At 28.5% G+C, this 19,489-nt stretch overlaps 1 protein-coding gene across 1 annotated transcript; it reads left to right on the plus strand.

The window, feature by feature from the left end:
- The first annotated feature begins 5,065 nt into the window (after nt 1-5,065).
- On the plus strand, nt 5,066-18,842 carry LOC113371206 (focal adhesion kinase 1-like). Its single transcript, XM_026611848.1, has 22 exons — nt 5,066-5,086; nt 7,880-8,067; nt 8,167-8,325; nt 8,797-8,898; nt 8,960-9,129; nt 9,204-9,313; nt 9,383-9,564; nt 9,733-9,838; nt 9,932-10,024; nt 10,739-10,936; nt 11,006-11,138; nt 11,206-11,338; nt 11,487-11,622; nt 11,704-11,908; nt 12,122-12,261; nt 13,628-13,970; nt 14,036-14,702; nt 15,631-15,738; nt 16,186-16,566; nt 16,824-17,056; nt 17,987-18,097; nt 18,173-18,842. Exons 2-22 carry the CDS (start codon nt 7,939-7,941, stop codon nt 18,840-18,842), a joined length of 4,509 nt encoding a protein of 1,502 aa, XP_026467633.1. The 5' UTR covers nt 5,066-5,086; nt 7,880-7,938.
- Nucleotides 18,843-19,489: the final 647 nt, after the last annotated feature.

The raw sequence follows: 19,489 nt of genomic DNA on the forward strand, positions 1-19,489 counted from the left end.
AAACAATAAGCAAAGTGATCTATCTGTATTCAATTAACAGTTTTGATTATTAACAGAAATCGAACAAAAAAACTTACTTTTGACTTTTCAAAAATGCAGTCTACAGATCAGGTTAATGTAGGCTCTGACTAAAAGCGATAATGGAAACTTGTTCGAACGATCATACTTCAATTTATAATTATCAACATTTTTGTTCGAAATTGAGAAAGGATAAGTTGATAATATTATATATATATATATATATATATATATATATACTTGATTTTTCTAGATATTCAGAATGAGTTAAAACTATATGTATGCAAATATTTGTTTCTGCATTTGAATTTTGAAAGATATTAACATCGCATATAATTTTCTATTCTTATAAAATCTGTCGTTTGTGAAAAAATATTATTTAAAATCAATTATTTTATAACTGTAATTTTGAGTTTTAATGCACGTCTATTCATTCATCATGTAATTAAAAAAAAATCTATTTTTTAATTTGCTCAGAAGAATTGATATTAAGTATCATAAAGTCCAGAATTTGAATGGAATCTTAGCATTTGATTAGCATTAAATTGTTCGCTATTATAATATTTTTCAGAATTTAAATTTTATTTAAATTTTACTAGACTTCTATAATATAGAACTAAAGATTTATTCTTTTCTCTCTTTGGACCCTATCTCAAAATCGGAATAGTCTAGCTGTTATGACGACGGCAGTACCCCAGCACAAGGGTACCTAGTCTCCCATATATAAAGTAATGAAAACATTTAATATATACAAACTCATGTATTATTATATGGTACCTGTTATCGCTGATGTTGTCGATGTATTTTGAAACAATATAATTTTTAGTTGTTAAATTCACTTATTTATTCAATATCATTTGAAGGCACATAGAAGAGGGCAATATCGTTTTATCAATCATTTCTTCTGCTTATATTCTATACCGTATACGAGTATCGTACATCCTGTTCGTGCAATCGACGACTATACTCTTTCCGATGCTCGCGAATATTATTAATAATTAAACGTTCCGTAGCTTGTGTTTCTTAATCTTTCCTGTTATCATATTTGAATTATTTATTTAATTTTATAGTTTGAAATAAGAGCTAAAATGATTCACATTTATTAAAAAGAGTTTTGCATTAATTTGGTCAATATTCAGGATTTATTGTATTATTTATATTAGTTATATTAACTTCCCGAAGGAGAAGTTTATGTTTCCATCAAAAAATCCGATTCGCTAACTTTGTTTTCTCGACGTTTCAAGCCATTCTGAATCGAATGAGACCAATTTTGAAATGCCTTTATGCATCCGAGACTGGTCTTTTGTCTGGGTATGTCGGACTCAATACCGCTCGGAAAAAGTATGTGTGTGAGTGTGTGTGTGTGTGTGCGCGTGTGTGTGTGCGTGTGTATGAACAGATTTTTTGCCGTAAATCGACGTTTTCCCAAAAACGGCTGGACCTATTTCAAAAATTTAAAAGCCATTCGACGTATCTCGATGAGGAATATTGTTTGTCAGTTTTGTGCGACGATCGGTCAAGCCATTTCTTTATAATTAGCAGAAAAGTGAAAATTTTTCGTCCACGTTTTAGCCCGTAATTCTGAATCGATTCTGAAAATTCAAATACCGTTCGAAAGATATTGGTTTGGAATCGTGCAGATTAGTTTTTGGTAGAGACCGGCCGGGCCGTTTTCTTGTAATAAAGTGTTAAATTTTTTTTTCGGCGATTTTTCTTATTATTTTTTTTAACAGTAGGTACCATAGTCATCTAGATCATACTAAAATATTACGACTCTACGACAACTCGTTTAGCTTTAAAAGTTCGTCAAAGTTTGCATAAATTAGTATTGTTTTTTTGTCATTTGTCAAAATTAGACGTTTCATCGACGTTTTCTCAAAAACGCCTGATCCGATTTCAGAAATTTAAAAGCCATTTGATGTATCTCAATGCGGACTATCGTTTGTCAGTTTTGTACGACGATCGGCCAAGCCGTTTCTTTGTAATTTGAGCATTGATGCATTTAAGCTCATACTACCGAATCGATTTTAAATCATCAAAAACTGTTCGATAGATAATAGTTGGGAATGATACTGATTAGTTTTAGGTGAAAATCTACCGAGTCCTTTTCTTGTAATTAACTGTTGAAAAAAAAATTTAAGACGATTTTTATGAAACTTTTTTGGCGATATAAGGTAAGGGGCCCAGTTTCTGACCTTTTTAGAGTGACGGTGGAGGTTAAACTATAATAATTAATATAAAACTTAACTTAATGAAGAAAATTATAATTTTATCTATTAGTTTAGGATTTTTAAAATAAAGTAATGTGCATAAAAAAATTATTTGAACTAAATTTATATTTTAAATTGACGTTTTAAAAATTGACATTAAGAGCTCCAGTTTCTGACCCTCAGAAATCTTCGTGTGGCAGTTTCTGACCCTGACCGTAGCCCAGTTTCTGACCCTCAAATTTAATCATGATTAGGTTATGAAGTGCTTACTAATTTTAAATAAACTGAAATTATTATTGAAATAAATAAATTAAATATTTATTCTAAAAATATACAGTTTAAAATTTAACGTATAAATAGTTCAAGTCTTGTTATAACATATTACACAAACAAAAAAATTAAAATTAATTATTTAAATTACTGGGCCTTTTTTTTATTTTAAGAGCTTTTTGTTTCTTTTTTTCTTCAAGTTTTTCTTTTTTAATTATTTTTTCTGCCTCCTTGATGGCTTTATTTTTGGACCTTTCAGCTTTTTTCAATTCTTTTCTCTTTTCTAATTTTCGTTTCTTTGCTTCTTTGTCGTCATGATATTTTAACCACGAATCAGATGTATAAAACTGTCGGTACCTTTTCCTTAGCTTTTCGTTTCTTCAAATCTTTATCTTTCAAAGGCCAAAACAAAGCTCGCTTAAAAGGAGAAGGAACATTCGGAGATGTTGTTTTTGCACTAGGTGATGATGTTTTATTGGAGGGGTCAGGATTGTCAGATGAACTGGGGACTTTTAGAATTTCTTGTTTTTCAAGTTCATTCTCAGAAAAATCTGAACTTGCGAGTTTGCTTGTTCTTTATCCTGACTGTTATAATCAGTATCCATTCTATTATCATCGACAGAGACTAAATTTCCATCATCATCTACTGCAAAAATTATAACTTCTTTAGATGGCTGTGCGTCTAAAATAAATTTATGGTTATTTTCTTCTGTCTCTTCACCCTCTAACTCTTTTTCTTCCATCTAAATAAAAAAAATGCAAAATTATGTTACAAAAATTGAATTAATTATAGAAGTCCTCAGTAAAATATTCTATACTATTATAAATAATAATTATAAAAGTCATTTAACAAAAAATTTCGTTAGTTAAAAAAAACGTTGATTAGCTGTAAAAATAATGGATACATATTTTGTTATAAAATTTTTCAAAAAATATTTTTATAAAATTAATTAAATTACTTGTATTTCAGAGCACTCCTAAATAAAAAAGAATAAAATTAATTGTATATAATAAAAATATTAGTAAACTAAAACAGTCATAATTTAAGCGTTGATAAAACTGACATTTTTTTATTAATAATTTTTATCACTTAAAAGATGTATTTACAAGATTTAAATACAATCTTTCATTTATATCAATGAATATTAAATGTAAATTTATCACTTTACTACGAGAAATAGTAAAAAAAATATAAGATAACAATAAATATTATTATTTTTACATTTAATGAACAAGTGACTAAAAACATGTGACAGCTTTTAGAAGGTTAGAATTGCAGGGTCAACAACTGTGACATACACTTAAAATTGAGCCTAGTTATTGACCCTCAAATTTCAGTAATAAAACTAAATTTAATATGTTTTATAAATATTTTAAAATAAATTTTAATTAATTATTGACTTATTTGTATATTTTTAGTTAGATTTTCGTACTTACATCATAATTAGTGCACGAACTCAATTGTCGTAGCTCCTTACATAAACTGTTTAGACTAAAGCTAAAAAATGGCTTCCACAGTCACTTTTGGTTTAAAAAATTTTTTTAATTAAGTTAATATTTTTTATATTTTTTTAATTGACATTAATGAGGCATAGAATAAATTACTGTCAATTAAGAAAAAAATTATTTTCACATTAAATGTATAGTTTTTTAATTAATTCCAAAAAAAGTTGAAAAGGTCAGAAACTGGGCCAGGGTCAATAACTGGGTCTTTTACCTTATATCATGGTCTTATAGAACTCACTAAAATATTACAGTCTTACCATAAGTAGTTTAATTTTAAAAATTCATCAAAGTTCGAGAAAATAAATTGTTTTTGTTAAAATTAAAATTAGACGATTTACTTGGTATAACGATAGAGTACTTGGTTTTAATGAATATACAATTAAAATTCATTTATAAAAATTATTTATTTGTGAAAATTTGCTTTTAGAAAATACTCCGAGTTAACGTGTTCATTCGTTTTTAATTATGTGTAATAAATTTACTAGGAATACTTTTAATAACTCATAAATTAGTTTATTTTATATTGATTAAGTCGATTATTCACACCCCGATATGTGATTAAGTTCATGTAACTTGCCTCAAGGCAAAATATCAATACCAACTAGTTTATTTTATATTTACATGTTGTTATTTTATTTGCTCTAAACTTCTCCAGTAACAAGAGCTATTGATACAAAACTTTGTAAAATGTTATTGATAATATTGAAAACATTTTTATAATTAATTTGAAAAAAAAGTAAACTGCAGTAAATTAATTATAAACTTATTCATTTGCTGGATCAATTATGAGTTTATTTGGTTAATACTGATCAACTTATAGTTATGTTAGATTTTTCTAATTATGATTAATTAATGTAGTTCGATTATTTTTAATTTCAGTTATGTCAATGATGGCAAGGGGTCCGCCTGTTTCGGAAGGGCAGGTCTGATCTCGCCCGCAAAAGATCGCGCCCACGACAAACGAACTATCAGCAAAACGATAGTTCATGCGGAAGCAATTTCTGCAGAAAAATCGCGCTGTAATAAAACCATGGCATCCGATTCAGCCAAATCAACGCCCCACGGCTCGCCCGCTCGCAACGGTAAGTGCTGATTCTTGTGCTACGATATTATTTAATTACATACACAAACACACACACACGCATATATAAATATATATATATATATATATATATATATATATATATATATATATATATGTGTATACCCCTCACGCACAACTCCTATTCCCCACATCCTATAAAATCCGTCACAAACAATAGGCTCACTTTTTGTGGACAAAAATCAAGGACAAACGATGATCACAGAACATTTAAAACTAAACAACCATACGTTCAATTTTTATGACGCAAAGATTCTTCATGATGAGTCGAAAGTCTCACAAAGCCGCTTTGCGAAATCGGCTTTTATTTTTTGGACAATCATAGTATTAATAAACGAACTGATACAGCTTTCTCTGCGAAAATTACCAATATGTTTTAAATAATGTTTCCCAATTTGTATCGAATACCTAACACCTATGCTCAACACTAGGGTTTATACAAAAACCGACATTTCAGAAAACCGGTTTTCGAATTTTAGTTTTACCAGGTTTTCGAATTTTATATAGAAAATCTTTTATCCGCAAATTTAGTGCGATTTAATTTTATGGATAGTAGACAAAATTATTTCAAGTTTAACTAGTAGAGCAAAAAATTAATAGTTTATCTGAATTAAATACTTTTGAAAATAATTATTCGTTATTCATGCATCATTTTCACATATTAGAATGAAAATATTTTTATCTCAGTCAAAGAACAGTATTCGAATAAATAAAAATAATACATTTTTAAATCAAAAACATTCATTAAATTAGGCATTAAACATTAAACAAAAACATTCATTTACATGTTGATACATACTTGTAACTATCAATTTTAGTTGTGAAAACAATTAAGCTAAACCCCGAGTATTTTCTATTCCTAGCAATTTTAATTAATTAATTTTAAAAATTTTAATTGTTTTTGTTTAATAAAACATGATTTCAAAAAATTGAGAATGTCTATCAATTCGTTACTTAGACGTGTCCTTTGTTTACTCATAATATTTCTCAAAATAGAAAATACTCTCTTACTTGCGACCGAACTTAATTGTTTTTAAAGCCTGATATACTAATTCTAAATTTTTTATTCTTTTATTTGTGGCTTCTAGGGATAAAAACTCATTTTTTTAAAGATTGAGTAGAGGGAGCTACTTCTTCAAGAAGAAGTCACACTGATTTAAATTCTTATACACTGGTATAAAAATCTAAATTAATATATAATATTAGACAAAAGATAACACAAAACCTTTCTTGGAACCATAGCAGACTGATAAGATTCCAAATGCTATTGAACCAATATGATTCCAAGAATCAAAACGCTTGCATCTCTCTTTTATATTTGGCTATATTTGTCATTTTCCACTTATACAGTAAAAACCGACTTTTTCTACTAAAAAACCGGTTTTCGAATTTCATAATTTTCGTCAAAAAACCGGTTTTTAAAACCGGTTTTTGAAAACCAACAAACCTACTCAACACTATCACACACTTGCATATATCGCTGAACGGTTTTTTATTACAAACACATGTTTTTCAAAAATTTCTGTTTTGCATTTTACAATTTTTGCAGAAATCAATCTTGCCTTGGATGAGCGTTTACTTCAGATAATATTTTATTATTTATTATTTTTTTATAAAAAACGTAATCACTGACATTTAGTGCTTGTTTCCAATTATTAATTATTCACAAGTTGTGTTGTTAATATGTATAAATGATAATCTAAGAATTTCAAGTATGTAATGCTTTCTGTAATTTTTTAATTTAAGATTTAGATATAATTAGTCTGTCTTTTTAGTTAAATCTTGTTCTTTTTTTTCTTGCTCTGTTTATATTTAGTTTTTAACGTTACTTTTTCTGTTTTTCCAAAATTGTAAAACCACAGATGATGACGTAGAATTTTACGCCGAAACGTATGGAAAAATAAAGATGTTTTAAAAATCTTTACTTTATTCATTTTTTACTTGATGTTACGCCTTCCAAGACATTAATCATACATGTCAACATCAAATTTAAACACCTTTAACATATGTGTATGTATATATATACGAATACCTCAATATACTAGTATAATTCGTTCCATAACCACGCTCGTATGTCGAATCTCTCGTATCTTGAAGCAATTCTTCCCATATAAATTACATTGGATGTAATTTGTATTACATCCAATTTGTATTTGTAATTTTGTAAATGTACAAAAAGCAAAAAACGTGAGCTCAACATATATAACTGTACTATCACTTTTATGCATAGTCAAAATTTCAAATGTTAAAATAATCCTCTATACATTCGCGTGGGTAAATCGTTATTACACAATTAATATTAATTTATAATTGAAATAATTAACTATAAAATAATTTAATATCACAAAATAGCAAATATTTCAAATATTTCTAAGATAGGACGAAATTTTTCATATTTTTCTTTTGCCATTAACATTCTTCTAGAAAACTATTAATCGCCCAAAGCTCATATTTCGAATTTTGTTCGCATATCGAAGCAACGAATCGCTCTTTTGGCGGCTCGCATCTAGAAACACTCGTATGTCAGGTAAACTCGTAAGTCGGGGTACCACTGTATATCAAACATATAATGTAAGTTCGACCCATGGATTATTGCGGATTTCAATAATTATTAACGACAGTAACCGCTCAATTTACTTTACATTGTTTTCATGAAAAAACTCGTCTAAGAAAAATGTTTAAATATTACTTATGTATTATTTAATTATACAACAGTCATCAATGTCTCATATTTTTTATATAATTTCCTAACAATGTTATCTTTCGAATTTAGGGGCGAGAAGTGATAAAAGAACTACGATTAAAGTACACTGTCCAAACGACAAATTTAATATGGTGTGCTTTGATGAAATGACCGATGCTCGTGATATCATATCCAGGATAGTGACTGGTATGCGTCCAGGAACCAGAGCGTTTGCTGGATGTTACGCGCTCAGGCTTCGAAATTTAGCAGACGGAGAGGTAAATTTCAAATATATTTTTCAAAATGCATAAATAAAGAAGCTCTAATGTATAACATTAATTAATGTAATATAATGTAATAATATAATTGTTTTTCAGGTCGTATGGCTGTCTCATGATGATTCCATGACTAAAGTATTAGAGCGTTGTTCCGGTCCAGGTTCATGGAGATGTGAATTAAGAATTCGATATCTACCCGCTAGTCTAAAAACCATGCTTGAACGGGATACTGCGACATTTCACTACTATTACGATCAGGTAATTGTATCATTCATTTATTAATGGTGCGAACGAATAAGTTATGTGCTATGCAGTTGTCTTTGGGGTACGTCCATTAATCACCTGAGTGATTTTTAAGAAATTTTTTTCCTTCTCCCCTTGGTGATACCTGGTGATGTTTTAATTACCCCCCATCCCTTATCAAACATTACGTATTTTTAGTATCTAGAAAAAATCGTATTTTTTTTCTAATTTGATCTTTTTTCTAATTGAGGTAAAAAATAAACACACGTGATATCTTGTAGACCCGCTCCTCCCTCGCGTGATATCTTGCTATTTTTTGTGACAACCCCCTTTCCTTCAGGGCTCACGTAATTAATGGACACCCCCATGCTAAAGTTAAGCCAAATATGTTCTTTTTTCAATGTGTTTTGAAAGTTTAAGTTAATAATAACCGAAAGTTATAAATTTTAGTTAATAATATATAAATTTATAATTGTGTATTTGCAGGTTAGAAATGATTACTTGCAAAACACTCACCCAAATTTGGATCAGGAAGTTGCCGTACAGTTATGTTGTTTGGAAATTCGACATGTTTATAATAATCCACAGGTAAAACAACCTAATATTTTTTTTTTTTTTTTTTTTTTTAATCTTAAATTATCTTACTTAGATTACGTTGGATAAAAAATCGAGTTTAGATTATTTGGAAAGAGAGGTTGGTTTGCACAAGTTTTTTCCAAAAGGTGTATTAGAAAGTTTCAAACCAAAAACCCTACGCAAAATGATTCAGTCGCATTACAAAAAAGTAGCTTCCTTGACTGAAACAGAAGCAATGCTCAAGTAAGTTGCGTAGTGAAATTTTTATTTTTCTGTACTAACAATTATATGATCAACAACATTTTTTTTTATTTTAGGTACTTTGATATTTTAAGAGGAAATTTTGAATTTGATCAAGAACATTTTATTGTAGCATTAGGATCTGGTTGGACTATACCAGTAGAATTAGTGATAGGTCCTAATATTGGTAAGTTATATTATTATTAAATCATCAATATATTTAATTTATTGAGTCTTTTATTATTTTTTATTTAAGAAATTTCATATATAACACATCGTGGAGCATTACCAAATAAAATAGCCGATTTTGCCCTGGTAAAAAGTATTCGAACCATAGGTCCGGATTGCACTAAATCTGATAGCAAAGGAAAAGCTGCTATTAGACTGACAGTGAAAGGCACTGAAGAACCTTTAACAATATCTTGTCACACACTTGAGGTAAAATATAAAAAATTCTTATTGTATATTATTGATGTTATATTTTATCAATATTTTCGATATAATTAATGTCATGGCTTGCACCTTTTCTGATAATTTATTTCATTCGTTTTTATTTTGTAATTATAGTTTAATATTTCTCAATATTTTCTTTTCTTTTTTTACCAGACGGCAGAGAGTATTGCGGATTTAATAGATGGTTATTGTCAACTTGTTAATGGAAATCAAATATCACTTTGGACAAAATCCGGTAAATGTTTTTTTAAATATAATTGCGATTATTATTATTAGTCTAAATGTTTATTTTTACTTTATATTTCAGAGGAAGTACAGCAAATTGCGGAACAGCAACAGCCTGACACAGCAGCAGCTCATTCTGGTACAAATAATATCAAACCCATGTTAGCAGAAGATTATGCTGATGTGCCAGATGAAGAAGGGGATTATTCTACACCATCAAGTATTTTTTTCGTTTTATTAATTTTTTTTAAACATAAATATAATTATATAAAAAACTAGGATTACTTACCTGAAAATTTAATACTGAAATTTATTATCCGTTTCTCAGTGCGTTTTTCTTTGGAATGTCTTTACCTCTAAACAAAATCAAGGCGACCTCGGATCATAGTTTAGTTTTATTAACTTTTGAGTTGTAGACTTGACCGATACTAAGCCTATATGTTTTGAAAGGTTTTTGAATGAGTGATATTGGTTCAGGACTTGCTACGAAACAATTTTTATTTATTATATTAAGGCTTGACCGATTATAACTAAAACTGAATCAATGTGAATTATTATTGATTTTCGTCAAAATCTGAGACAATATTGATAAAAGAGGTTTGCAAATGATTCATGAAAAAAAATCAAAATTAGCTAATCCATTATCAGGTGAATGTATAAACGTGTATATACTTTTTCCAAAGTATATAATTTGATATATTTATCTATTTAACAAACGAGTAATATCGTTAATATTACATAAATGATAATAAACATTAATAAGAAATTTAGTCTGCTAATTACTTTTATTAGTCTTGTTTCTATAATTATATTTAACTTATAGTACATGGACTGTTCCCTATTACGATCAGACTATAGATTGACGATTATTAACATTACTATTGTTATTATATAAATAATATTTAGTTAAATCATTTGAACAATTTATTTTTAGCACAAGATTATAAACTAGAAAGATCACAAATAACATTATTAGAAATAATTGGCGAGGGTCAATTCGGCGATGTTCATAAAGGTGTGTGTACACCAAAAATGATCGCAGGATTGCCTTTATGCCCTCAAGAAGTTGCTGTGAAGACTTGCAAAACTGATAACGATCCAGAGAAAGCTGAAAAGTTCCTAGAAGAAGCGTGTATGTTTTTTAATAACCGAAAGACCCGATTCGAATAGTTATTTTATAATTCAACTGATTTTTTATTAGATATAATGCAGAAGTTCGAGCATCCGCATATCATAAAATTAATCGGAGTGTGTGACGAACCTCCAATTTGGATCGTTATGGAGTTAGCTAAATTTGGTGAACTAAGGGCATATTTGCAACAGAATAAGCATAAGTAACTAATCATTTCATCTATATATATTTTAAATAATAATATGAATACTTTTATCATTATTTTACAGAATGGAATTAGGCACTCTTCTTTTATACACATATCAGTTATCAACAGCATTAAGTTATTTGGAAAGTAAAAAATTCGTTCACAGAGATATTGCTGCACGAAATGTTCTAGTTAGCGCTCATACTTGTGTTAAGGTAAATGGTCAAATATAATACTTATTATTTGTATCTAGAATTATAGATATTAAAAACTGATTAAAATAATTTGTATAAATATTATGTCATGTCCTTTTACAATAAATAGTTTGATTGATATAAGTTTTAAATACTATTTTATTTATAGTTAGCAGATTTTGGATTATCACGTGAAGTTCTAAGTTATTATGAAGCTTCAAGAGGAAAATTGCCTATCAAGTGGATGGCGCCAGAATCAATAAATTTTAGGAGATTTACTACTGCCAGTGATGTTTGGATGTTTGGTAATTTTTGCTTATTCTATATATTATAGTTATTTTTTTTATAATGGTATCGTATTGATGTTTTAAACATTTGTTTTGTAGGTGTATGTATGTGGGAGATTTTAATGCTTGGAGTGAAACCATTTCAAGGAGTTCGCAATAATGATGTTATAGGAAAGCTAGATAATGGAGAACGTTTAGCACTGCCACAATTGTGCCCCCCTAGACTTTATAGCCTTATGAGTCAATGCTGGAGCTATGAGCCTTCTAAACGACCTACATTTAAACATATTAAAGAAGTCTTGAAGTTAGTACCTAAGCTTTCTTTTTAATTAAAATAAATAGAATTATTTCAAAATAAGTCATAATTAAAAATTTCGTATTTCTAGTAAAACTTTTATTTCAAATATTCCGTTTGCATCATAACTGAAATATAAAATCTTTGTAACTATTTTGGACAAATATCTATGATATTTCATTAAATTGATGTATTACTCATATATTACTATAAATTCTGTAGTGAGATTTTGATGGAAGAAAAACATAGCGCGAACGAAACAATGCGTCGCGAAAATCGTCGTGTGGCTGCTATGTCTTGGAGTGGTGCATCTGGAGAACAAGATGTGGCTCCACCGAAACCAGCCAGACCCAATCTCATAAGTATAAAAATTCTCTTATCTATTTCATTTATTTCTTACTATATTTTTTTGCATCAAGCATTAAAATTAAATAGCAAATAGCCTATTTGCTATTTGAAATAGGTAAGATTGTTACAGTGCTTGCTTTTGATGAACTAAGAACATAATAAAATAAGCATAATAATTAAACATTATAACTATATATCTTTGAATAATAATATTAATCTTTGGATAAATATATTGATTGGTTAAAAATAATTATTGATTATGATTATTCCACAGACTGGGATTATTTAGATTAAATTATTTTAGTAATACTGTGATTTTATTTGAATCAATATTTATCATTATTTAAGTTTCAAATTACATTTAGAAATAAGATTCATATTCATTTAACACTTGGTTTATGGACATTTTATATATGTATATATCTCGTTAAATTGACGTGTAATGCGTATTTTTTTAAAATCTATTATTTTTGAACAATATAATATAAGGCTTAGCTAAAGAATAAAATGTAAAAATTTACGAAAATATGAAATCTATAATTAACCATATTTTTTGAATTATTTTTAACTTCCCGTAGGGTAAGTTATAGTAATCGCAAAAAACTCGAATATGAAAATTTTGATATATCTTTACGTTTCAAATGTTTTTGAACATTTTGGCATACCTTAGGAAAAATTGATGTATGTGTGTATGTGTGTGTGCGTGTGTGCGGATACAAATTTTCGTCGACGATTTCGGGAACACCGATCAACCGATTTGAATAATTCAAAAAACATTCGATTCGTATTGATAAGGAGACGTGCTGATTAGTTTTTGGCGAAGGCAGGTCTAGCCGTTCCGAAGATACGGGGCAAAAAGTGCCAAAAACGGTAACTCAGTTTTTAAGAGAACGGAGCGTTCGATTTTAATAATTCAAAAAACATTTTACTTGTATTGACAAGATGAACAACTGATTAAATTTTCGGGAAGGCAGGTCCAGCGGTTATGGACTCTCAATAAAAAAATATGTTAAAAAATGTCATTTGGCGGTCAAAAATGTTTATTGGACATATGTACATCAAATTATCAGATATTTTATAGAGATTTTAATAATGTGTACACATTTCGTGTAAATTTTTTGGGGTTCCGTACCAAGATGTTTAATTACGGTACGGAAAGTTCCTGCAATTTTCCTTAAGACGCGATGCCATGCATCTTACTAGTTTGGATGTCTTTTATGCATTTTTTGAATGCGATTTTATTACAATACATGTGAATATTGCAGTTTTTATTCTTATCACACATTTTGGCAATTTTTTCGGCAATTTAAAGTTACTTTTTGTCAAAATTGGTGGTGTTTTGTGTGAAATAAATTAATATTTAATTTGTTTGACTTTCAGATTCGGATTCGAGCTCCTCTTTGTCCCTGACTTCGAATGGCGGCGCACCGCAAACCTACATCGTAGCGCAGAGTCCGGCCGTCTTGGCTCAATTGATGCGCGAGAATGAATCTCGCTCAGTTAACCCGTCCGCGTACACCACACCTGCATCGGTATTTAATACATTAGCCGTGGATTTCATTGAACCTACCGAAACCACTCCGGGTTCCGTTCCAACATCTGCGTCCACACAGACTATCAATAACGATGAACCGTCCGTTAAAATTTTACCTATTCCCGCCCACAGCTTGTTAGACTTAGATCCACCAGCCAAGATTCCTTTAGAAGAACCTGCTCAAATTGAGTTGCCTCCCTTCCCATAACTGAAAGTGTTGTGTCGAAAATGATCTCAAATTTTAATTCCGGTAATTATGTCTCTAAAAATGAGCTGAAACTTATGAAACAAAATGTTTCTAATGAGGAGTTGCCAATTAAAGATTTATCTATTAAATATCCAGAATCCCACATGAATAAAGTCAGATCTCTTGAGCGCAATACTCATCTTCAAGGTTTTTCCACAAATACTCCTGTTTCTAATGAACGATATCCTATGAGAATCAATTCACTAGAACGCAGCACAAAACTGCACAACAGTGTTGATGAATACTCACACAATCTTTTACATTATCCGAGTATATCAAGTGAGAAAGTAAAACGTCAATTTTCCTTAAACAGTCCTAGTTTTAGCAGGGTATTTTCTAATGATTCCTTGTCCAAACCACTCCTGGAACACATCTCTCCTAGAATCAGCCCTAAAATAAGAGAAATGCAAAGTATATATTCAGGTTCACCAAAAGTTATGTCACAGCCAAAAATGGGAATAGGAATGGCTAAAATGTACGGAAATTCGACAGTTTATTCGCAACAAATAAAAGAGCATCATCATACTGGTCATGTGCAAGAAGATATATATGATTTTGGAGGTGCCAACGTTAAATCTTGTGCTAATATTAATAAAAAAATGACAAATAATAGTCTCAGTACAAATACAATGAATGCACCATTTCATACAACGCAGTATAATAGCGCTGAACAGGTTTGATACAATGATTATAGTGCAACAGCAATATCGTTATGATCTTTTTGTTTCTTTCTTGATTATATATGTTATTTATTTATTTTGCTTCATCATCATCTTTGGCATGTATTTTGATGTTATTTTTTGAACCTGATTTATTTTGCATTCTCTTATTTTTGCAACAGGATTTTTTTACCATTTATTTTTATTCATAGTTCTATGGTATAATAGTATTTATTTTTACAGAATTTACTATTTTAATTTATTATATATGTATGTATGTATTTATATATATGTATGTATGTACCTGTTTATATATTTATCTCACTTTATATATTATAATATATATATATATATATATATAGTATATATATACACACACGCACATATATATATAGATATATATATATATATATATATATATATATATATATATATGTATACAGTGGCGTCGGAAGCAAATTTTTGATGGGTGGGCTCGTTCTTTTTTTTTAGGCAGCCAGCGTGGCCTTGTTTTTTTCACAATATCATATCTTGAAATTCATCTCAAGCCCACCGAGCTCACATCCAACTGTATATATTATATATATATATATATATATATATATATATATATTTCACAAAAGGTTTTTAGTTCAGAAATTTAAAATTATAAGTTCGATATATATTTACATAGAAGCGTTCAATATCAAACAAAATAATTCTTCATCTTATTGCGTAGCTATTTCGTATAATTGCATACGTTGTCAGCGTGAAAATAATATATTGTTTTTGTTTGTTACGTAACATTATTTTATGAATATATAGAATGATTCATTAGTAGTGATTTTAATAAAAAATTAAAATTTAGTTTATGCCAATTGTTGTGTTTATATATGCATGTATTTCGGAATATATCTTAATAAATAATACTGCTCATAATAATATAAGATATTTTCCTTTGTAGAGTACTGATGTTGGAACTGATAAAGTTGTTATAGAAGAAAAACTGCGACAACAGCAACGTGAAAGTGAAGAAGATCAAAAATGGCTTGTGGAGGAGGAGACAAATTTGGTAATTTTTTTTTTTTTCGTAACAAAATGAAACCATTTAGAGATCGATTTTTTAAGGAAATTTAATATTTGTTTCAGTTACAATTATTATATTTTTTCAAATTACAAAATTAATATATCAAATATATCGAAAACGAAACGTTGTTTGTAATTGAACAGTTGAACAATATTTTTGTCATAGTTTCAAAAATGCAGAATAAATTGCACACACGTTATCTCAAAATAATCTAAATGAGTTCAACAATTAAAAATCAAGGTATATTTGGGTTTGAATTTTGGTTTAGAGAATGGATCGAATAGAATCAATTTTTTTGTGGAACAATAATAATTTTTGTAGTAAAATATCTTTAAAATTTTGTATGAATTATCTATGTTTGTTATGATCTATGTGAATTATATATTCTGCACATAAGATTCTATACTAAACATTATTCCTTTTTATATTCAGAAAAAGCGTCTAAGTATTATAACGACTGGATCTGATCCAGTAGACTATTCGTCTTTTGATGCGTCTATGGCGAATTATGCAAACCAGGCAATTATACCATCTCAATTCATTCAGCAACCTTCAGGGATTAATTCAATGTATAATAATCAACAATATCAGCAAATGAATTTCCAACAAAGCCCTTATCAAAATTGCTTAAGTCAGAGTACTTCTCAGCAACCTAGTTCATTGCCTGCCAATATTAATCATGGATTTTCTAGTCCTCCAAATGGTGATTCAAGACCTCATACCCCCATGGGAAGTTCGGTTTTGTTTAGGAACAAAAGTATTTCTCAAGAGAGATGTGATAATTTAGGCTCTGAAGAAACACAAGTTTCGAAAGTGAGTATTTTATTCATATATATATATATATATATATATATATATATATATATATATATTTAAATTTATGCCTTAATTTTAATTAGTAACACAACTCATTTTAATATTTTTAATTATATATAAAATTACAATAAGTAAGTAAGTTAAGCAAATTGTTTCTAAAAAGTGTGATCCAAATAAAGGTATATAATTTATTTTGAAATAAGATAATTGAATTACAGTTGCATGCCTAAGATAAGTTAATTTTTTTATTTCAGATTCACTCTCAAAATTCAGAGAGTGGCTCAAAGGTAGAATTAGATAGAACAAATGATTCAGTTTACACGTGTACCACAAATGTGGTTCGGGCGATTATGGCTCTGAGCACTGGTGTGCAAAGTGCAAAAGTAGATCAATACCTGGATCTAGTTCGTACGGTAGGTTTAGAATTGCGAGGACTACTATGTGCTGTTGATTCTCTAGTCAATCTATTCCCTGTTCATGCTCACAGGTAATTTAACAACATAAACTAATTACGCTTTGATCTGATTTGAATGTTTTTTTTTAAAAAACAAATTATTATGGCATATGAATAACAAGTTATACTACAAACATTATTCAATAAAATAATCGTTTTCTAGAACCGTTGTTCCTTAAGCTGAAGCTTCAAAATAATTTTAAACCTAATAAAATACTTATTCCCGCAGCTTTAGCAATACGATTTATCAATTTAATTTTTTTTTACATATTGTAATTTTAATAATTGACGTTGTAAGTGCGTACACAAGCATCTAGTTAACTCCTATTTCACGTAAGAACATTTATGTTCATCATAGAGTTTCATCATAGATGAACATTATGTTCATCTCATAAAAATGTTATAAGGTTTAGTCATATGTATATATATATATATATATACATATATATGATTGTTTGTCGACGTTGATACATATTTGAAGTATTTTGCAATTGTTGAATTAAAAGAAGCTTAATAAGACCAATTCTTTATTAATTAAACATTTCGACATTTAATGTGTGTCATCATTCAGTAATATGAGAAACATAACATAATAATAACATTTGATAATAAATATAAAAAATTAAAATATAAAAAGTGGAGTAAATTTTATACACCCAAACCAGAAAAAACACAAAAACATAAAATTAATAACAACATAATTAATAGTAAATGCCTTTTTATATATATTGTTATATATTTTATATTTTTTATATTTATTATCAAATGTTGTTATTATGTAATGTTTTTTATATTACTAAATGTTGACACATTAAGTGTAGTAACGTTTAATTAATATATATTTATATATAAATTTATATATAACTGAATAAGATAACAAATGCAATTTTTGTTAACCTATCAGAGTCGATTAAAATTAACTCTTATTTAAATTAAAGAATTGTATTTTTTTCTTTAAATTAGGGAAGTGGAATTGGCGCATAAAGTGCTTTCTAAAGATATGAGTGAACTAGTAGCGGCTTTGAGACTTGCCCAGCAATACAGTGAAACTACATTAGATGCAGAATACCGAAAGTAAGTTTGACAAACCAAAAATATTTTATAAGCTCTTTCTATAAATTTGCACATTTATTCTTTTATCAACTACAGGAGCATGCTTTCTGCAGCTCATGCATTAGCGATAGATGCTAAAAATTTGCTAGATGTGGTTGATGCAATTCGAGTAAGATTTCCACAAATTCAAGCTCGAATTTTAGCTCAGGCAATGAAATCAAACTCAGAACAAATCAAAATGGAAAATGTTGCAAACTTTTCACAATCAAACTTTCAAGTGAAATCTCCAGAAAATCAACATCTTGCAAAAACTTTACATACAACTGAGGGCAACTATGACAATGCTCAAATAATGAAATTGGATGATGATAAAATTAAATCTAGTAGCATTCCAGTAGCCACTATAACAACAATACAAAATAGAGATAATTCTACATTAATGAATACTAGTCAGAGAGGAGAGAGTAGTTATATTACCCAAATTGACGATCAATCTGAAAACAATGACTTGTGTAAATCAGATTCTAAAGACAGAGGTAGTGAATTAAAAATTGTAGAGACAGCCGAAAGCACAAAGAATTCTCACATCAATTCCATGTCTAATACAACTAGTACTTCAAATAAACAAGAAACAGTTATGCAAGGAATTATTTTGCCGAAACCTGCTTCTTGCGCTTTTATCCAGCAACACCAGCCTGTCTATTCTCAAACACAAAAAATAAATTTAAAGCTGCCTCACTTTATGGGTAAATTACAAGAAAAGTGAGTGTATTGTATTACAATTACACTTGATGAAATAAAACTTGTTTGTGTAGGATACATAATGTGTGATGTTTTCCAATATTTATATAAAAAATAAAGTATTGATATTTATTGTAAATTTAATTTTAAAGTTCTGTAAGTTATTTAAATATACTTCAAATGGTATAACATTTCATTATCTTGCTAATGTTTTTTTTCTATCATGTATTTTCCAATAGTATTAAAGGATATGCATTACTTAAAAATGTGAAGAAGTTATTGAAATCGGTGAAAGCAAATCTATCAAATCAAGTTAATTCCATTAAATCTTGTTTCTTGAACCTGTTTTTTGAACAATAACATATTTTCTGTCAAAAACTAGACAAAACAAAACTTGTTATTTAACTTAATAGCTTGGTTGAATATATTTCATTTAATTGTGATAATTCTTAGAGTTTAGGATATTGATATATATATATATATATATATATATATATATATATATATATATATATATACTGAGATTAAAGTGAACTCTTTAGGTATCAATAAGTATTAAAGAAAGTATAGATGATTTTTTTGATAACTTCCATATGATTTTTTTGATAACTTCAATATGGTTTTGATTTTTAATAAATACATTATATGAATGTTGATTGTGATACCATGCAG

The sequence above is a fragment of the Ctenocephalides felis genome, unplaced genomic scaffold, assembly GCF_003426905.1.
Source record: "Ctenocephalides felis isolate EL2017-DRISC unplaced genomic scaffold, ASM342690v1 CF-g0.4_SCAFFOLD_01492, whole genome shotgun sequence".
NCBI classification, from domain to species: domain Eukaryota; kingdom Metazoa; phylum Arthropoda; class Insecta; order Siphonaptera; family Pulicidae; genus Ctenocephalides; species Ctenocephalides felis.